The 22605-nt window shown below is 40.4% G+C and overlaps 1 protein-coding gene across 2 annotated transcripts in view; it reads right to left on the reverse strand.

Moving 5' to 3' along the window:
* LOC100891413 (RB1-inducible coiled-coil protein 1) overlaps positions 1 to 22605 on the reverse strand; it is a 36932-nt gene that overhangs the window by 8644 nt on the left and 5683 nt on the right. For both annotated transcript variants that reach the window (XM_030983470.1, XM_030983469.1), the window contains exons 5-13: positions 20943 to 21058; positions 19643 to 19925; positions 18480 to 18588; positions 18114 to 18232; positions 15499 to 15683; positions 13785 to 13971; positions 12698 to 12838; positions 11955 to 12055; positions 880 to 2950 (exon numbers count right to left, since the gene is read on the reverse strand). In XM_030983470.1, coding sequence (XP_030839330.1) covers positions 880 to 2950; positions 11955 to 12055; positions 12698 to 12838; positions 13785 to 13971; positions 15499 to 15683; positions 18114 to 18232; positions 18480 to 18588; positions 19643 to 19925; positions 20943 to 21058 — 3312 coding nt within the window. The remainder of the gene's footprint in view (positions 1 to 879; positions 2951 to 11954; positions 12056 to 12697; positions 12839 to 13784; positions 13972 to 15498; positions 15684 to 18113; positions 18233 to 18479; positions 18589 to 19642; positions 19926 to 20942; positions 21059 to 22605) is intronic.

Here is a 22605-nt window from a genome sequence, read left to right on the forward strand (position 1 = left end):
ATCTTAAGGTAAAAATTTAAAATGAAAAAGTGTTTAAACGATCTTTGTGTATGAGTTTGTGTGAGTGTGTTGTGTGTTGGTTAGTATGAGACGTAGAAACATACTTCTACTAAAAAAGGGTCAACATTTGCAATCCAATGGGAGCTGCATTTCATGATTTTATACGCACTGATACATAATAATTAAATGTAAAATGAATATAACTTTGACCTAGCAAATTTGCATAAAGAGGGAACTCTTGACATTACGGTTATATAAGAAGTGAAAGTTAAATGTGATAATCTTTTACAAATAACTAATATGTATAATGAGGAAATCACCATTCAATTTATATCAAGACAACATAATTGCTGGATTGAACTAGATGGCTCTTCGACTGCACACAGTAAAAAATGATGCCTCCGCCATCAAGCAATTTTATAAACAAAAACAGAATTAATTTTTAAAATTCAAGTTTGATCGTCATCCATTTACAGGTTCTCAGAATATCGTGATTACAAGCTATTTTTCATTTACATGTACGACCCTTTGAACTTTGACCTCATGACCCCAAAATCTACTCAGTTCATTGGCTCTGCAAGATACATATATGTTCTGAGTTTCATAGTAGTATTAGTAATCCATTCGTCAGTTCTAATAAGAATGCGTTAACAAGCTACTTTTGCATGCATAATGAGCCCGTGACCTTTGACCTCATGACCCCAAAGTCTAATCAGTTCATTGGCTCTGAAAGATACATTCATGACCCAAATTTGACCGGAATTCATCAATCAGTTCCTGAGATAACGTGATTACAAGAACGGGACGTACGGACGGACGGACGGACAGCCTGAAAACATAAGGCATAAAAATCATTTAGGTTCTGATTTGCTTATTCACCTGTTGTGTATCAGTTTGGCTTTGCTCAAACTTGGCCATCTCCACGGCGATCTTGATGCCTTCCTGCTTCTCCTCCTCCAGTCTCTGCCTCAATGCTCTCAACCTCTTCTCTTCCTCCTGCCTCTGCTCTTCCAAAGCAGCTAGCACCAAGCTCTTCTTCTCCGTGGCGATGGACTCCGCCCACTTGGCATTAAGCTCCTCCTCCTTCTGACCCATCTCAGTCTGGAGTTGTGACAGAGCATCTTGAAGGTTCCTTGACTCAGCTTCATGTTTGTCCCTACACGACGTCACTTCAGCAAGTCTGGCCTCAAACTGTTCCTCCAGCTCTTTTCTCATCCTTTCAACAGCTTCTGCGTCTTCCACTCGTCTCCTTTCCATCTTTTCTTCATGCTGTTCTTTCCTCACTTCTTCCATACCCCTGCTGTTCAATTCCTGCAACTCTTGCAACTCTTTTTTGAACTTTTCCTTCAATTCCTCTTCCAATTTCCTCTTCTCTTCCTCAATATTCTTCCTCTGTTCACCTATCTCTCTGGTTCTTTCCTCCATCTTCTTCTGGTGTTCTTCCATCACAGCTAAACCTTGCTTCTGTTCTTCCTCCACAGTCTTCTGCCAAGAAGCATGCATCTCTTCCCTAGCTATCCTAAACCGTTCTTCCGCTTCTTTCTCCACCCTACAAATGACTTCCCTGTGCTCCTCCCCTAAAAGCTTCCTCTGTTTTTCTAACTCACTCTCCATCTGCAATTTGCTGGATTTCTTAAAGTCTGTAAACTCATCAACATGCATGCTCTGGGATGCCATTTCAAGATTGTTTAATTCACTCTTGTGCTTTGCTTCCATCTCCTTCTTCAGGCATTCAAGCTCCTGCATCTTTTCTTCACAGAACTTCTTGGCCATTTCCTCCTGCTTCTGAGCAGATTCTATTTGAAGCTGTTTAATCTCTTTCTCTTTCTCCTGTATGTTTGCTTCCAGCTCCGCTATCTCCATCTCTAATTCCATCTTCATGGATGCAATCATCTGCTTCTCTTCCACCTCCATCTTCGTCTTCACCCCTTCCAAGTCTTGCTGGTATTTTGATTTGAGCATCTCAGAACTATCCTCCTTTTCTCTGACCTTACACTCTAGGTCCTGTAGTCTTTGATTAGCCACCTCCAATTGTTCATGAAGCTCAGAGATCTGACTGCCTAACCTCTCCTTCTCTTTTTCAAATCCTACTTGAGCTTGTCCAACAGCTTTCTGAACAGCGGATAAACGCACTCTCTCTGTATCTTTGCAAACCTGGGCTGAATGTTCTGTGATTTTAGTCATTGCTTCTACAACCTCTGTCTTCATCTGCTGCCTGGTCTCTGCAACAGACTTTTTGATACTTTCACACTTTGTCCTAAGCTCTGTGACATGTGTCTGAACGACATCGTTTAGGCAGTCCACCACGTTCTGAGATTCCTCCAGACGTTCAGATCGAGTGCTAATGCTCTCCTGCAGGTCACCAATCATGCACTCTGAATCACTCAGTTTCTTCTCAAGGACCATCTTTCGCTCTTCAAGCTCCTCCAAGATCTTCTCTCTCTCCTGGAGCTGTTCTTTCAGGGTCTGGTTCTCCTCCATAGGTCTTAGAGCAGGCAGGATCTGATCCATCTTAGCCTTCTTCACCAGACCCTCATCCATAGGACTACCGATCGCTGAGTGAAACTCACTATCAACTTCTGGAAGCAGAGATGAAAAGGGCGCATCTCTATAAACAGACTCAAACTTTGCATCAAGCTCTGGAGTCTCAGGAGACTGAAGGGTGTCTTTTGTCTGAAGCATATCTAGGGATAGTAATCTGGGCTGGCTGAGTTGCCTTCCTATAATTGGTCTTTCACCCTCAACCAAGGCATCTGTGAGTGTTTTTGTGCTGTCAGAGTGGCTCTCTATGGAGGCTAGATCGCAGTGTCCTTGAAGGGGGTCTGAGGGAACTGTAGGCTCCTCAGACAGGAGTTCTGTCCTAGTTTCAATCTCTGTGGAGAGTGGACGAGGTGGCAGCTGCTTGGTACATTGTGAGGTATCACAGGAGAAGTGTTCATCGGATGGAAGCCTGAGAAGGGAAGAATGAAAAATGAAGAGAGAGAGAGAGAGAGAGAGGATGAGAGAAATAGAGTTTAAATGACAGACACTTAAAACTATCTGTGGAAAAACAAATACTTTTACTATATTGACTTAACCCTATCTAGCCAGAGAGGGGGGGGGGGGGGGGGCTGTAGAAGCCCCCTCCTCGACATTTTTCGCATTAATTTTTTAATGCAACAAAATCTTGCACTGAAATTTTGTGACTTTTTTCTTTCGAGTCTTGCGCATCTTTTGAAAGAAATTTTTTCGAAAATCGGACCTATCATTACAAAGTCACATGTTCTTTTGTCTTTGCATGTCAGCCCGAAAATGGCTCTTTTTTGTGATTTGTGTACAAAATATATGGAAATCTCATTTTTCAAATAAAGAGATAAAACATTGGTTATTTGGTCTTGTTTATAGTTTAGGTGTTTATTTTGGGGTCAAAATAGTTGAATTATAGTTGGAAATGAAATATAACAACAAAAACAATAAAATACATAAGTTAAGAAAACAGAGAAATACATAAGAAATTATCAAAACAATAGATAACATAAGGAATAACCCTGGTTTTTCAATTTTTTTGTGTTGTATTATATTCCAAATGGTCTAACAAATATATGTAGTGAAAAAGAATGCTTAAATATGAAAAATGTCTGATTTATGGGCAAAAATGTGAATTTTATGACCTTATTTGCATAAATTACCATAAATATGCAAATGAGTGAATTTTTCAAAAAATTGAAATTACCATAGTATTCTATATACTTTACTTGACATGTATGCAAATTTTTGCGGCGATCGGTCGTTTCACGGCCGAGATCATATGGGGGGAGGGGGCCTTAGAAGCCCCCCCCCCCCCCCCCCCCCCCCCCCCCCGGGCCATGCAGTTTCAAAATAGCCTGTGCTACAGTATAAAGGGTTAAGACAGAGTGCTAGAAAATAATGAATCAACCAAAAGCCTGGAAAGCTGGTACACAGAAAAGAAAGCCCTGTAAAATGCAACAGTACAGTGACAACCATGTTAAAATTTTGATAAACCATTTTCTTTACGTGGAGGGTGGGATGAAAATAAAATGAGATACATTACGTAGGTTTACACAGTAGGCTTGCAGGTGCACCATGTGAGAGAGAGGGAGGATTTAGGAGTCCTGAAAAGGACTCTCGGTAATCTTTCTAGCGCTTGGAGAGGATGGGTGGTGGGATAGTTCTCCTTAGAACTATTAGCTAAGAAAGATAACCAACAGTCTTTTTCAAGACTACACCAACAGTCCTTTTCAGGACTACACACCCTCAAGAAAGATTACCGAGAGTCCTTTTCAGGACTCCTCAATCCTCCCTCTCTCTCACATGGTGCACCCGCAAGCCTACTGTATATCTACATCACCATGCACGCCGATACTTACAAGCAGCATCATTACATAGGTTTTATTAACTTCTATCAACATTTGATCAAATGATCAGATAAAGTGCAAAGGTTGTGTAGTCAAGTGATCTGAGCATTTGACTTGAAATGCAAAGGTCGTGTTTGTTATCACCAACACGGCTCTCATGTCTTTTGGAAAGGCATTGGTCTACATTTGCCACTCCATACCAACATCAGAAATGGGGACCTGATAGAATGACGAGAGCCTTTGTGTTACTGATTGCCATACGCCCTCACGGTGACCATATGGTAGGAATACTCCCCAGGGAAAGGATATCTGTAACGTGCTTAGAGATGGTATTCGTATCGAGCGCTATATAAATTCAGATCTTTATTATTATTAGAAACTTACATAAATCAGGTTAACTATTGATCACACGATTGATTGATCGTTTGTACAATCATCAAGGTCGATAGTGAAACAGCGATCAATTGCTACGTTATCTTTGTGTTTCGTGGCTCTGAATGTACTACGAGCATGTACATGTAGGAACATCACTTCATCATTATCATTTGATTTAAATCGACAAACCCAAACAACGTAAGGAGAATGTCATCCAAACAAGGAAGCAGAGTTCATGTTGCTATCCGTCTGAGACCTGCATTAAAGCCCCATGAAGATGACGGTAAGGAGCCCTGCGTGCGGGGCCTCTCTGATAAAGCCCTTGAGATCTGGAACTGGCGAGACACAGAACAGAGTCTTCATTTTCATTTTGATGCATATCTTGACAGCAAGGCATCACAGAAGAATGTATATGATAGATGTGTGAAGCCGCTACTCACCAATGCACTCAATGGTCAAAATGCAAGTGTGTTTGCGTATGGTCCAACAGGCACAGGTAAAACATTCACCATGCTAGGATCCGAAGACAATCCAGGGGTCATCCCAAGGTCACTGAACCACATCTTTCATGTTATCAACCAGGAGAAACCAAAAGAAGGAGGAGGAGGGTGGAGCTATTCAGTATCTTTCTCCTATCTGGAAATTTACCAAGAGAAGATTTATGATCTCCTGGAGCCAAAAGGTCATGACCTCTCAATACGAGAGGACAGAAAGAGAAACATCTTTATCCCTAAGCTAGCAGAGAAAACCATCAACAGCTTTAATGAGTTTGCTAAGTATTTCATACCAGCCAGTAGAAATAGGACGACAGCTGCTACTAAACTGAACAGTCGCTCAAGCCGAAGCCATTCCATTCTCCTACTCAAAATAGTAAAGGAGAGAAAAGACGGATTACAGCATCACATACAGACTGGTAAACTATATCTCATAGATCTCGCTGGGAGTGAGAACAACAAGAAGACTGGTAACAAAGGCATTAGGTTGAAGGAGAGTGGTGCCATCGACACATCTCTGTTTGTACTGGGTCAGGTGGTAGATGCCCTCAACCAGAAACTGCCACGAATCCCATACATAGACAGTAAGCTTACAAGATTACTGCAGGACTCTCTAGGAGGCAGTTCCCATGCTTGCATGATAACCAACATAGCCCCAGAGGAGAAGAACTACATGGACACCTACACCACCCTTCACTTTGCTGCCAAGTCCAAGCAGATCATCAACAAACCTTTGACCAGGGAGACCACTCAGACCATCGCTGCCCCGCCCAGCAGGAAGAGACCACTAGAGGAGGATGAGCGGTCAAGATCTACCAAGGCTAGAGCTCTAGATGTAGATGGCAGACCGGTAGCTCATAGCAAAGATGCCATGCTCAAGCCACTCTTGGATCGACAAGCAAACTTTGAGACCACCGTGCATCAAAGACTGCATTCACTTGAACAGAACCTTCTCAAACAAATGAAGAATGCCACAACACAAGTCAAAACCCCAACATCTAAGAAGCTCTTGAGTGAGGTGAAGGGCATGAGAAGAGAGCTAAGCAGCATGAACCAGAAGAAAGAAATGACTTCCACCAAGCCTGACAGGCGGAGTACCTTCACTCTGAATGATCCCAATAGACCTTCACCACCTCAAGCTGTGGTGAAACCATTGTCAGTTGCAACCGGCCAAATAACCTGCAATGTTCCAGCTCATAACAAAGAGACACACACAAAGCCCAAGGTGCATGACAAAGAGAAGAAACCCAAGTCATCCCACAAGTCAAATACTGTCAAGTTTGTCAAAGCTGTCATGGCATCTACGTCATCATTAGCAGTTGGGACTGACATGAAGGAGAATCAGTGGCCTCTCAAGCTAGATCCAGAGTTTCAAGCCAAGCACAGGAATAAGATCCTGAAGACGTTGAACGAGGGGACAGTCAAACAGCTCAAGTCACTCCAGAGCGTGGGGGAGAAAAGGGCGCAGCTCATCCATAACTGGAGACAGGCTTTCGGAGTGTACAATAAGATTGAAGATCTCTACAAAGTGACTGGACTACCAACCAAGACAGTGGACAATATCATAGGGAATAATCTCCTTTACACCTCAGCATGACCAAGACGAGATGAACAATGAGATGAAGATGAGATGAAGTCGTTTTGTTCTTCAATTGATCATGATCCAATAATGGCACACTTTACTGTTAACAGTGTGATCAACTTCAACGTCCTACTGATCTTATAGACGGCATGTAAGGTCATGTAAGGTCAGATATATATCTGGGCGACTCATCTGAAATTTAGAATATAATGCAATGCATTATGTTGATTTATGATTCATCATCATCATGAGACGGCCGCAGCAGAGATGGAGTCCACTCTTTGATGCCTCTAGCTCCTTTGAATCATGACCTCCAGAATGTCTATTAACTTGAAATCAAGTTAAGGGCAATTGTATCCCTGAAATTGTGGGGGCGTTGGCCCCTTTTTGGGTCAGGGCAGCCTCCAGTGGAAGATTTATGATTGGTCAGCCTGAAAACCTACCAATATTGAAATGCAGCATGAAAGACTTCTAAAGTGGAACAATTAATCTACTTCAATCAAAGTAATACAAAGTCAATATGTACCTTTGAACATAAGAATGATGTTTTTATTTGAATTTTAGCCTCTCTATTTTTCTCCTTTATTTTATTGTAATCATGCCTGATTATAAGATGTAAATTATCTTAAACCATGTATTAGTCACGTCTGCAATCATAACTTTAAATAAACCTTGAAGAGTAATGAATGCATGCTAATGATTATTCATGTACAAAACCTCATACAACTTATGTATGAAACATATGTACTACAACACTGAATTAAGTTAACCCTATATCTTAAAATTGAATTTGATTATTTCATTGAGTTTGTCAAGTGATTATTCATTAAAATGGAATGTTATTATTATTATTGTTAAGAACATACAAGTATTCTGTGTATTTAGTGGTGATAGGAGAGTACATGGCGATGAGATGTAAAGAATATGTACAGACTGCTATGTATGTATAATTATTACCTTCATATCGAGAAGATAATGTAACCATCCATACGTGTAGTGTGCATACCGTTTCTATGGGTTTAGAGGTAGCTCAAGAGCCCATGCTAGTCTCTAATAGAGGCACAGTATTCTACACAGCGTAAATATTTCATATGCACATAGCTCACACACAATGCATGATGTTATGTGTTGTAATTTGTACAAGTTTGAGATATTTAGTATTGGAGTACAGTGTAGGCCTACAGTTTTTATTGTTGGATTTATACAGTAGCTGTTATCCTTGTACAGTACACATCTTACAAATCGAAAGATATGTCATGCTCCTTAGTTCTGTACAGTTAGCATTATTTAGGGGTTATCACAAAAATTAATGGCATTTGACAAGAAACAAGGGAACTGTGTTTTTAAGAGTTGCGTCATCTGGAATGCTCGCAAGTCCTTTAAAACATACAAACTTGTATCTCTTTAGTACAGAGTTGCAATCATTTTGATTTAGTCACAACTGTTAATTGTTTATACATGTATTGTCTCATACTGTTTGTAAGACACGTCTGAAAGGCTGATATTAAGGATTCTAGGCAACAATTTGTCTGGCCAACTGTTTTGTTGCTACAGGTAATCATGTAAGGCCTGTACTGCCAGTTTCATGGTCGAGTGGCCGGCGATTAATCAGGCCCCCCACTGAGTCTCTCGGTGGGTGGGTGCCTAGACACCCTGCAGGATGAAAAATAACACCTGTCAAAGCATGGCCCCGGTTGGTCATGCATCTAGGACAAGTCGGCCACTGGCTCCTGGTTGCAGGGGGCATATGAGCTGCGCCTCGGTGACCAACGGCTTCGGGCGGAAGAGTTACTGGGAAGAGGCCACTCATGGTTGCGACAGGAAGGGCATCCGGTGTAAAATAAAGCTCCACCAAATTTCATTTAATGGCAAGACAGAACAATATGGGCACTGTCCAGCCCGAAGGACGGCGTGGGTCACTCCACCGACCCACGCAAAGCCGTGGTGGGAGAAGAGACCGAACTTGTGTCCATAATGACGGCAAACAGCCTGATGCTGGCGCTGTGGACGGTCAGAAGGACAAGATCAGACACTCAGGTTCAGAGAACAACATACGTGTAGCCACATGGAACATAGGGAGTATGTCAGGAAGGTCAGGAGAGGTAGTAGATGTGATGAGATGGAGAAAGATTGACATCTGTTGTCTGCAGGAGACCAGATGGAAAGGAGGCAGTGCCCGTTGGCTTGGTAGTATAGGAGCCAGGTATAAGTTTTACTGGCAAGGTAAAGATGATGGTACTGCTGGGGTAGGGATCGTGATAAGCGAGACGTGGGTTACCCAAGTGATTAGCATGGACAGGAGTAGCGAAAGAGCCATGGCACTTAAACTAGTCATGGGTAGCAAACTTATCAACATTCTCTCTGTCTATGCACCTCAGTCAGGCAGGACACAGGAGGAGAAGGATACCTTCTGGGATCAGATGCATGTTATTGTTGCAAACATTCCTGATAAGGAATCGATCATCATAGGAGGTGACCTAAATGGACATGTTGGCAAGTTGGCAGATGGTTACCAGGGTGCGCATGGAGGGATGGGATTTGGCAGAAGGAACACAGAGGGGGAGACAATTCTAGAATTTGCTGAAGCCATGGAAATGATGATTGGAAACACTTTCTTCAACAAACCAGACAATCACCTTATCACATACGACTCTGGGGGAAACAAAACCCAAATTGATTACATCCTGGTAAGAGCCACTGATTGGGCCATGGTGAAGAATGTGAAAGCATTTGCCAGAGAGGAATGTGTCTCTCAGCACCACCTAGTAGCTGCAGACCTCTACATAAAGACCGGTAAGAAGAAACGAAGGAAATTCAAGCCAAGGCTGCAGATCTGGAAACTTCAGAAGAAAGAAGTACAGGAGGACTATCGGTCTATCATTGAATCCAGACATGCAGAGGTCCAAGAGGCCAGTGGTATAGAAGATAAATGGCTGGCAATGAAAAAGATTTGGCTTGAGGCAGCAGCAGCGGTGTGTGGATGGACACGAGGAAAAAGCAGACACAAAGAAACCTGGTGGTGGAATGATGATGTCGCAGAGGCTGTTGAGGAGAAGAATGCAAAGTTTAAAATCTGGAATCATTCAGGGAGGGAGGAAGACCACAAAGCATACAAGATAGCAAAGAGAAACTCACGGCAAGTGATTTGGAAAGCCCAGGAGGCCAAGAGAAGCGAGCTTCTGGAGGAAATAACAGAAGGGAATTAAAAGAAACTATTCCAGATAGTTAAGCAGATGGCACAAGCTGCTGTGGACGTGATGGGCCCAACTTGTGTGAAAGATGAGGCTGAAAACATTGTCATTGAGGCTGCTTCAGTGAAAGAAGCGTGGAGGAGTTACATGGAATGCCTCATGAATGTTGAAAACTCATGGGATGGGATCACTGAGTGTGACGCAACAGAGGGGCCGAGATGTCTCATCTCACAAGGTGAGGTTGCTCGCGCCCTTTTATTCTCCAGCAAGGGAAAGGCAGCTGGTCCATCAGGAGTTGTCACGGAACTCATACTAGCATCAGGGAAGCATGGTGTTGAGTGGTTGATAGATCTGTTCAATGATATTCTAGATGAAGGTCACATTCCATCTGACTGGACTCTGAGTGCAGTAGTCCCACTCTATAAAGGGAAAGGAGACCCACTGGCCTGTGGGTCCTATCGAGCCATCAAGCTTCTCGAGCATGCCATGAAGATCTACGAGAGAGTTCTGGAAAAGAGAATCAGAGAGCAGTTTGCAGTTGATGAAATGCAGTTTGGCTTTATGCCAGGAAAGGGAACTATCGATGCGATATTCACCGTTCGTCAGATGCAAGAAAAGTTTCTTGCAAAGAAGCAGCAGCTGTACTTTGCATTTGTTGACCTAGAGAAGGCCTTTGACCGAGTACCAAGGGAGGTTGTCAGATGGGCGTTGAGGATGGCAGGTGTTGAGGAGTGGCTCGTACGAGCAGTCATGGCATTATTTGCAGAAGCAAAGACACACATCCAAACATCGTGTGGTGACAGCAAAAGCTTTGATGTCAAAGTAGGAGTTCACCAAGGCTCAGTGCTCAGTCCTCTCCTCTTCATCATCGTAATGGATGTCATCTCAAAGGACATCCGGGAAAGCTTTCCATGGGAACTGCTCTACGCAGATGATTTGGTGCTGATGGCTAAGAGCGAACAAGAACTGATAGCTAGAATGTCTTCATGGCAAGCAGCCCTAGAAGGAAAGGGTCTGAAAGTGAATGTTGGAAAGTCCAAGGTCATGGTGTCTTCTGCTGATGCAGGTGAGACAGAGAAAACAGGAGAGTACCCCTGTGGAGTTTGCTATACAGGTGTTGGAGCCAACTCAATCAGATGCACCAAATGCAGGAGCTGGGTCCATCGCAGATGCAGTAGAATACGTGGTAGCCTGCAAGCAGCAAGTAAGACATTCATCTGTAAGAGGTGCTTAGGTACAATCTCACAGAAATGTACCAGTGACAATGTGACAGGTCTGGATCTCCATGGAACGACATATGATAAGGTGGATAAGTTCTGCTACCTGGGATACATGTTGGCTGTCAGAGGAGGAGAGACAGCAGCTGTGACTGCAAGAATCCAAAGTGCTTGGAAAAAGTTTCGTGAACTCTCTCCTTTCCTCACCTCAAGGGCGACCCCGTTAAGAGTGAAAGGGAAGGTGTATGATGCCTGTGTTAGAAAATGCATGACGTACGGGAGCGAAACATGGGCAATGAAATCATCCAGTGTACAGCGAATGGAGAAAGCTGAGATGAGGATGGTGAGGTGGATGCGCAGGGTATCACTTCACGAGAGAAAGAAGAACAAAGTCCTCCTTCAATCAATGGGATTGATGGGGGTGGCACAGGTTATGAGGATGAATAGACTTAAATGGTTTGGACATGTGGCAAGAAGAGAGGCAACACACTGGCTCCAGAGGGCTCTAAACTTCTCTGTCACCGGAAGAAGACCTTGTGGGAGACCCAGGAAAACCTGGAGGGAAGCCATCGAAGAGGATGCCAAAACATCGGGTGTCGGCCGTGTGGATCCCTCAGACAGGAAAGCTTGGAAGGCGGCCATTAAAGAAATGAAATGTCCAACCCCACAAAGTGGGACAAATGGACTCTAAACGATGATGATGAATCTGCCAGAGGATCTGACTAGGATCATGTACTTACTCTAGACTTTCAGCGAGTTCAGGCACCTTTTCCCTGAGTAAAAGGATGTCTCTGTCCATGATATTGGGTAGGGAGTTGTCATAGTTACCAGGAGGTGTGGTCTGTGCATTAGGATATCAAGTGAAATAAAGAATAGTTATGAAATGAATAGTAAGCTAACTCAACATTGTTCCTATACAGTGTACTCTCTCGGAATTGAAACTCCATTTTTATATCATCCTCTCATTCTTATCCCTTTTTTTTCCTGTTCCTATTTCTACCCTTTCCTTGTTTTCACTCGATCTCGTTAAGTGTGATCTGTAAATTCTAGCTTAACGCTCTCTTTCTATGAACACATATTTTCTGTCTTTCTTTGCTCCCCTCTCTCTCTCTCTCTCCTCTCTTTTCTCTCTCAACTGCTCTCTTTTATTATCTTTGCTTCTCTCTCTTTCCTCTCTTTTCTCTCTCTTTATCTCTCTATTTCTTTTTCCTCTTTTCTCTCTCTCTCTCTCTGTCTCTCTTTCCTCTCTTTTCTATTTTTTTCTTTTTCCTCCTTTCTCTCTCTCTCTCTCTCTCCTCTCTTTTCTTTCTCAACTGCTCTCTTCTCTTCTCTTTGCTTTTCTCTCTTTCCTCTCTTTTTGTCTTTTTCCTCCTTTCTCTCTCTCCTCTCTTTTCTATCTAAACTTCTCTCTTCTATTCTCTTTGCTTTTCTCTCTTTCTCTCTCTCAATTTTTAGCGTGACAAACAAAATGATGAGTACTTACTGCAAACGTTGGAGGCAGTTCATAGAATCCAGGGAAGAGTGCATTGAGGAAGTGATTGTGCATGAGGGAAGCAAACTGTTTTCTTCTCTTCAGTTCTTCTTCGTGTTCACACACTGATGTCTGACTCACTCTCCCAGACCACTATATATACATCAACAAGAAAAATATTTCATTTCATTTATTTTTCTATTAAAATTTAAAGTAAAATGTTGCAATTTTGGATAAGCTATTGAAAAAAAAATATTATTACAGAATAATTTATTTTTTATAAAGTTAATAAGATTTGAATATTGTTACAGAAATCAATGTTCTTTACCTAACTTTGCTATATGAAGACGAAAAAAATCACTGTGAATGTATGACTAACAAAACTAATTAGTTCATAACTAAGTGGTTTACAACTAAGGCCTTAAAAAAAAAAGATGTTGTATTGCCCTTTGCGACCGCCCCCAAAATCTTGAAATCTACGGTCGGCTTTTTTTAGAGAGAAAATAAATGTATTAAAGCGTTCAAAACTATATCAGCTCAAAGAGGGAGTAAAATAAAAGAAGAAGATTTCCGACCGACCGACCAACCGACCCATGTTTTGGCACCTAAAGGGCAATATAACATCTTTTTTTTTTTTTAGGCCTAATTGTAAACTAAATTGGTATTGGTACACAACATTTTGCTTAAAGGGATCCAGTAACTTTGTCTCAGATTCTGAAACAAAATCCTGGATTTAGCTCATGCTGCAATGATGTTTATAAACCTTTAGGTCAGTCAGGAACCCTATGACTTTTAAAAGCTGATCGCCTGTCTGATTATCAAGATATTTATGATTGGAATTACAAATTTCGAAAACCGTTTGCCAAACGGTTTTCATAACACTACAGTCTATTGGGGGTAAACAAGTATGGTAAAACCGGTCACTCAAAGATTTTTACTTTTTTGAGGCATCAAAATTATTTTGAAGCGCAAATTTTTTAGGGCTTCAATATTACACCATATCACAGACACTGATAACACGCAGGGCCGTGCATCTCAGATTTACCATTGTTAAACGATCCCTTTAAACTGTCAATGCAAGTGGATGAATATATCTAACCTCATGATACTTTGTATTGTAATGTCGTCTCCTGCAGACCTCTACCACTGCAGACGCATAGAGCCTGGGTGTCATGCAAACCTGACGGATGATCTCTAGACGTTTGCGGAGTCTCTTGAGGTTTTCATGGTATACTACCATCTTACCATGCACACTGCTAACCTGCTGCTCGACATACATCACCCATCTACAGGGAGAAAGAGAGAGAGAGAGAGAGAGAGAGGAGGGGGAGGGGAGAGAGAGAGAGAGTGAGAGAGAGAGTGAGAGAGAGTGAGAGAGAGTGAGAAAGACAGAGAATGAGAGTGTGAGAGAGACAGAGTGAGAGAGAGAGATAGACAGAGTGAGAGAGAGAGAGAAAGGAGAGGGGGGAGAAATGAGACAAGGTGATAAGAGGGAAGAAAGAGGGGAGAGGGAGAGAAAAAAAAGTAGAGACAGAAGATGAAGAGAGTCATAATTTTTTTATTTTTTTATTTTTTAAATATTTTTTTAAAGGCATGTTACTGCTTTGTATCCATCAGCTGGAGATTCTTACAGTAAGCTACTAAACCTGACGGATAGAGGTACTCCTCACATCATACTATCACCAAGTATATAATGCATGTAAGATCCTTTAGTGTTGTTGTTGTTTATATTTATGGCGCTCAGTCAGATTTGACTATTTACGCCTAGTCTGGTTCTAAGTCGTGTCGTGATAGTCAAGTCGTAAATAATTCCTGGCTTGGAAACTCTGTGCGTCTGTGCTTCGCTGGTCCACTGCTGGGGGATGTATCATCCCGTCCAACCCTGCTGCGTACATTGAGCGAACTTATCGATCCTTCGGATCTAGGCCACTCACATACACAGCGTACTGCTAAAGCATGACGTCACTTGAGTTTCTTTGTTTTGGCCGATGTCGTTCTGTCAGGAACGAGCAATAAAACTGTGAAACAAATTATTTTTTAAGCAAAAATAAAAACAAATAGAACAGAAGATCCTTTAGTGGCTCAAAGAAAAGGTTTAAGGACACCCTGAAGACATCCTGTAAAGGCTTTTGGATTCACCCCACATCATTTGAGTTCAGAATCATTCTGTTTGGCATGTTCCCGTCAAAGGCGCATCAACTTTTGAAAAGCACAGGATTAAGGCAGCATATACCAAGAAGTCATCATGCAAAGTCGGCGAGCTACATGCTCCTAACCCAAGACCGTTTGATACTGTGGTCTTGTCCTCATTGCTTAAGAAAACTCATGGCTTGCATCGGCCTCCCTAGCGACCTCTGAACCCACAAACCAGGGGTGCGTTTCACAAAACTTGTCATCAGTGACAAATGACAGTTTTTGTTATAAGCTACTGAAATCCTTGCTTCTGATTGGTTATCAGCAGATTTGTCACTGATTTTGTCATTTGTCATTGAAAAAAGGCTTTGTGAAACGCCCCCCTGGTTGACCACATGTTGATAATAGGGACTTTTAGATTTGCGTGGACTGATACGTGTGACGTCCATTCAATGCAGTGCGTTAAAAGGACGTCGATCGTAGCAATCCCCATTGTCTTCGTGCGAATCTAAAAGTCCCTATTCTCTGGAGAGAACGACATACGACACAATGATATGATCATACATGTACGTCATAATCTGACACGTTAGCTCTGACTGTGTTCCTGCTTACATACCTACACAGACAAAAACATACAGACAGACAAACAAACCTAATGAAATATAATAATGAGATTGTACCTTAATCTAACATGTAGATTCTGACAGAGCTCTTCTTTTGCTATCTCACATCTCCTGCTCATATCTGTAAGTTGTAAATGCTTCTTGTACATGACGGTGAGTTGTTGTTGATGACTCAAGCACAGGTCTGGTAATACAGAGGGATCTTTCACGTTACTAGCTCGAGTCTGGTTCTGAACAAGTCCCTGAGCAGCAAACAAACAAGAAACAATCATAATTACAATATGTATTCTCTAATCATTTGTCCAGGGGGGTGTTTCATAAAGCTGTTCGTAAAGTTACGCATGACGTTATGAACGACTTGTATATGAAAAGCCAAAGGTGATGTTCAATCATTATTAACTGCATCAACTAAAGTTGAACTGTGCAGATGTAGATTAACATTCTTACTATTACAAACATTTTTGATGCAAAGTATATTTTTTTGCCATAATTTAATTGAGGTTATTGGAAATATCAGGAAAATAATTGAGCATCCTATCTGGCACTTCATATACAAGTCGTTCATAAAGTCATGCGTAACTTTACGAACAGCTTTATTAAACACCCCCTGATTTGGTATTAATCATTTGCTTAATGCTACATGATTCCTGATGATATAATCATTCTTCATTGCATAATTTCATTTTGTTTTTTTAAATCTTTGTTTTTGTTTATCTTTGCTTTAGATTATGCTATGAATGCTTTGGGAACAATGCTTGTACAAGGCCTAAGGGCTTTATTTATGTAGTTCCCCATTTCATTTCTAAATTTGTTCATGAATAATTTTGTATCTTTTGTATCAATGTAATTTTTTATCGAGAATGAAATATTAATGCGAATTCAATTCGATTCGATTCAATAAAATGATATAACTTCAGTAGGATTTAACATAAGAACAAGATTCATCCACCCATTCATTCTTCACAAATACTTAATTTAAAGGTAAAGACAAGTTTTGGAAATGCCCGCCTCTCAAAATATCAAATGGAAGCTCTTATTACCAATCATGGGAAAGAATATGTTTTGACTAATAAGTAATGACACAAATTTTGCAGAGAAACTGCCTACTAATTGATATATTTGGTAAATTATTATATCTATTTGGAACGGATAGATATCACGCACGTGTCGCGTAGTCCCATATACATCTTTCTGTGTACAGTGCTTGTAACTTTACCAAGACTGGGTCAAATTTCTTATCATTTTGATGATTCCAGAACCTTGCAGTACACACCAATACTTATATGCTAGATGATCAACTTTTTCTGATCGATTCCACAATGTTTCTTTCACAATGCAATCACATGACCAGAACTGGTCTTTACCTTTAACCCCATGAATTCTAAGCCTAATGTATGTATGAGTGCAAACAAAGCACAACTACTGCTGAATCTACAATGTATTATTATTATTATTATTTATTCGGCAAAACAAAGTGTATACAAAAGAATTACATAGAAGAACAAATCATACAAAACTAGATGGAATTTTGACTGCGCGCAGTCGAAAATGATGCCTCCGCCATAGAGCAATTTAAACAAGTTTGGAGTTTAAATCTCCAGTGGTTCTTGAGATATCATGATAACAATCTCAATGTATGGAATTTCATAAGTTGACCTCTGTGACCCTTGACCTTTGACCTACGTATTCCAAAATCTAATCAGATTGTCTTCCTATGGTGATACACACTATCATTAAGTTTGAAGTTTAAATCTCAAGTGGTTCTTGAGATATTATGATAACAATCTCAATGTATGGAATTTCATAAGTTGACCTCTGTGACCCTTGACCTTTGACCTACGTGCTCCAAAATCTAATCAGATCGTCTTCCTATGGTGATACATACTATCCTTAAGTTTGAAGTTTTTACATCTCCAGTGGTTCTTGAGATATCATGATAACAATCTCAATGTATGGAATTTCATAAGTTGACCTCTATGACCCTTGACCTTTAACCTACGTGCTCCAAAATGTAATCAGATTGTTTTCCTATAGTGATACACACTATCACTAAGTTTGAAGTTTAAATCTCCAGTGGTTCTTGAGATATCATGATAACAATCTCAATGTATGGAATTTCATAAGTTGACCTCTGTGACCCTTGACCTTTGACCTACGTGCTCCAAAATCTAATCAGATCGTCTTCCTATGGTGATACATACTATCCTTAAGTTTGAAGTTTAAATCTCAAATGGTTCTTGAGATATCGCGCTAACAAACTCAATACAAGGAATTTCATAAGTTGACCTCTGTGACCTGTGACCTTTGACCTACGTACTCCAAAATCTAATCAGATCGTCTTCCTATGGTGATAAATACTATTCCCGAGTCTTAAGTTTAAATCTTAAATGGTTCTTGAGATATTGTGATAACGGTCAAACGGGACGGACGTACGGACGTACGGACGGACGTACGGACAGACGTACGGACGTACGGACGTACGGACGGACAACCCGAAAACATGATGCCTCCGGCACCACCTTCGGTGGCGGAGGCATAACAAAGGATGAAAATCATTTTTTAAAAAACATCGTGATTCCCATAAGTAAATACAGAATTCTTTTCTAGAGAAACAAGCCTATCAGACTCTTCTGGGAGAATTCAGGAATCTCTGTCTCTCTCTGAATACTCACCTGAGCCATTTCAGCTTGTTCATTGAGAAGTTTACGAGCTTGTAGTAAGAGCTGCTCTAGTCCAAATAGTCTCTCTCCCAGACCTTTGATTTCCTTCATTCCAGGGTTGCTTACAGCCTCTATACAGGGAGGATACAACAATGACAGCCAAAGGAAATAGAGCAAAATTTCCTGAAATATTAATGAAAATTGCTTGACTGGGCATGTGTGGGCATTAATCTGACATACTGTATAACATCATAAAGAAACTTCTTGGTGTGGAATTTATAAAAACTCTGAAATACTTGATTTTTTGCTTTTAAATATACTTTATTTACCACCCTATCTCCTTTTCATAGTCAAAGAAATTCTAGGAGCCATATTTACCTAAGCATCCTTTAATCTCAGTGGCCAGACTGTCTAGGACTGGTTGATTGAACTGATCCAGGACTTTACTGCACTGTCCAGCCATCTGCTGTAGAGTGCTGCGCTGATCCTACACAAGCAAAAGATAATAATAATAATAAAGACATTTATAACGCGCAACATATCCATCCAGAGGGTGCTCAAGGCGCTTACAATGAGCTACATAATATACTTAGATACACATCATGCATGGTAAAAAAGATGATATTAGTTAAAGTTGGCAATTAGATAAGTTTTCAGACTGGCCTTGAAATGATCTACTGATTTACAGTCCTTCGGTGTGTTAGGGAGACTGTTGCACAATCCGGGAGCTGCTGAGGCAAATGCTTGATCTCCCCATGATCGTCTGGTCTTAGGAATGATCAGAGTTGATGTATTGGCAGAACGCAGACCAATGGCCAACATGACTATCGTTCAGATGGTCACTACGCCGACCTTTACGCCGACCTTACCATACTTACGCCAAATAGCTCTAAACACGACCTTTATTCCGACCAAAATTGCCATCATGTGAACACGGCTATTGTGTATCTAGACAGCCAATTTCTAGCAGTAATTTAAAAAAATTTGCATTTTTAACATTCCATGAAACTTTCAAATGCTTTGTTGGCAATATCATTAATGAAAAAAACTCATGGAGTTTAGCCCTGTTTGATGCATATTATTCATAAAATGTTATGTGTCTGAACACCCCCCCCCCCCCCCCCCCCCTCATCCTTAAAGAGAAGATTGAGTTCTGGAAAGGGGTGAAAAATATTTGTGAGCGTTATCATTATTATAATGCAAATGTGGAAGAACATCATATAAGCCATGTTCCCTAAAAAATCATGGCTTTTCAAAGGCCATCATATTCTAAATAGGGCATGTAACATCGTACAAATCGGGACGGATTTTTACGCCACGTGTTCGTGTAGTCCCATATACATCTTTCTGTGTACAGTGCTTGTAACTTTACCACGACTTGGCCAAATTCAATATCATTCTGATGATTCCAGAACCTTGCAAAATATGTGCTAAATGATCAACCTTTTCTGATCGATTCCACAACGTTTCTTTCACAATGCAATCGCATGACCAGAACTCAACTTCATCTTTAAAAGAAAAAACCTGTAGCTAAGCTTTACCTGTCTACTGATCCACATCATGAGTGAAACCTCTCTGTCCTGTGCACTGTCCATCACATGAGACGGAGACTTCTCCCCCTCTCTGACCCCCTCTCTGATCCCCTCTCTGACCCCCTCTCTGTCCCCCTCTCTGTCCCCCTCTCTAAGACAAGGTAGAAGGGGCGTCTTCTCAAGAATCTCAATGATGTCTCCAAACTCTTCTAGACGCTGAAGGAAGTTTGGTCTGTCAGATAGGAAGTCTGTCATGTTCTGCTGGAACACTTGTGCTCTCTGTTGAAAGGCACTGGTGAAACGAGAACACGATCAAAATAAATAACATGGACTTTATCGAAAATAATATTGCTAGTGACATTCATTTATCTCGCTATGTATGGTCAACAAGGGATCAAAAGATCACGACGTTTTGTGTGCCGCTGCTACACTTCGTAAGGTGATACAAATATATTGTGAGCAAGCGTGTTTTATACTCTACGGGTGGACCGGCGGTCAAATAATTAGAACAATAACGGATAAGGCCTATTGGTCAGAGCACATGGACTTTGTTTGTGCTGGAACAGACTCCCTGCATACCCCTTGCCTCACGCATCAATGCTAATCTTCCATAAGAACCTTAAAATCTTTCTCATGTAAAACACTGACCAATGATGGTTGATACTATCATGATTACTGTCATTTGTTAGTTGTTGTTTTTTAAATCTTGTGCGTGAAATTGAATGGTTTGGTCTTTACAACCCTTTATCATAGCAGAAACAAATGACTGAATTAATATTACAATATGGATTTTGTACCTGCTGTAATGTGCAAGACTAGGATACAGGTGAAAGAAAATAAAATCTCACAAGTAAAGACTGCTAACTTTAGATCTAACTTCACCTGAAATTTTGGATGTTTGGTGGCCTTTTGGCGACATACCATTTACAGTGGCAAGGGCTACCACGTAAACAGACTAAATATATAGCACTAAACTGCTAAATAGATACTACATTGTAGATGAATAGACAGAGAGATAGACAGATAGATACCGGTAGATAGATGGATGGATGGATAGGATAGGAAGATAGAAAGAAAGATAGATAGATAGAAAAAGAAAGAAACAATAAATGAATAGATAAATAAACAAATAAAGGAGCGAATGAAAAAATAAATAACTAAATACATATAAATCAATCAATCAATCAATAAATAAATAACTGAATTAAGAAGTAAATAAATACATAAATAAAATAAATAAATAAATATAAAAATAACTCATTTAATTAATCAACAAACAAACAAACATAAAGATAAATAGATGTTTTACCTAGTAATGTCATCCAAGTTGGCTATGACTGCCATCCAGCCCTGTTGCTGTAGATGTTGGTTGTGTATTAAACCTTCACAAAGCCTCAACTTCTCCTTCGCCACCTCATGGAATTGCTGTTAATAATAGGGAAAAAAATCACACATGTTTGATTGCTCTTTAAAATGTGGTGGTGGTTATTTTACCTGACTGCTAAGAAAGCATAAATGCTTGTAAGTACGCAACCAGATGGCCGACGGCTTTAGGTCCTCTTTGAGGGACCTGGTAATGAGGATTAATGCCTTACCAAAGGGCACTAGCTGATCACCTTGGTTTCGAACTCGGGTCACCGGATTACGAGACCACTGCTCTACCGACTGAGCTGTCGCGCCTCAATAAAATGTCACAATTAAAGAGCAAGTCAAGTCCAAACTATTTTCAACTTTTAATATATGAAAGACTAAACTATGAGGTGTCTGAGATGCAATAGAGGAGAATGTCTGGCTTATTAGCCACTATCTATATGGTTGGCATCATTTACATAAAAATAGTCTTCGTATTTATTAATACTTTATCCCTCAACTACCAAAAAGCAAATTTTGGGCCTATGTTAGTGTTCATCCAGTACACATTATAGATACATGTATATTGCCTGCTATGAGAGGCTCAAGGGGATGTTGCATCCTAACATGACCCCGAGGCGCGTCGAGGGGTCATGGCAGGATCGATGCAACGTCCCCGAGAGCCAGTATAGAAACAGTTAGGCTTTGAGTGTTAAATCAGTCGATATATCTTTTATATACCGAATTCACACAGAATATCAACAACTTCTTACCTTGATTTGATTTGATTGATTTGATTTATTTATTTCTGTTTGATTTTCTTTTTCTTTTGCATTTTTACAAATATATAACAAACAAATATTGCAAATTTACACATGACAAAAGAATATATGTAGAATAAAGTAAGGCTGGGTGTAACTAATCGAGAACATCAAACAGGAAGGTTGACAAAATAAGCAAAGCTTGATAGTATGACTACCCTCAAAGGATACATAATAATACAAATATGGAGGAACAAAATACAGAAAAAAGAAGAGAAAAGAAAGAGGGGATGCACATCAATATTCACAGACTTATGTGGTAGTTGGATTTCAAATTGATATATAAAGATTTTAAAAAAGAAAAGAAAATGCAAATTTGAATACTGAGTGGCCAACTTGTGGGATACAATAGAATGAGAAGACTCGCGAGGTTCGGACAGTAAGAATGTGAAAGTAAGATTGGTTTAAACATCACAGAAAATCTGTTATATGTAGCACATTGTGTTTATACATGATACATACATACATTACATACATGCGAACATAATACAAACTACAATGAAAAAAAAGGATAGTGCAGTTTGATGAGTCTAGAGCAACCTTTGAACAAGGGCAGTGAGATCAATGTCTTATCATAACTTCCTGTATCAATGCCACTCAGAGGTAACAATACAAAGTTCTGAATTTCAAAGTATTTCATCCTTGGAACATAAGCTCTCCAACTGAAACCAAACTTCTCTAAAATATACACTTATGAGCATAGCTGTGACCTTTGACCCTTGGCTGTACTATGAATCAGAGTACATGCTTTATAGAAAAGACATGTAAATAATTAAACCATTAACTCTCACTGACAAAATA

Source organism: Strongylocentrotus purpuratus, unplaced genomic scaffold, assembly GCF_000002235.5.
Source record: "Strongylocentrotus purpuratus isolate Spur 01 unplaced genomic scaffold, Spur_5.0 spur5_scaffold_13, whole genome shotgun sequence".
Taxonomy (NCBI): Eukaryota; Metazoa; Echinodermata; class Echinoidea; order Camarodonta; family Strongylocentrotidae; genus Strongylocentrotus; species Strongylocentrotus purpuratus.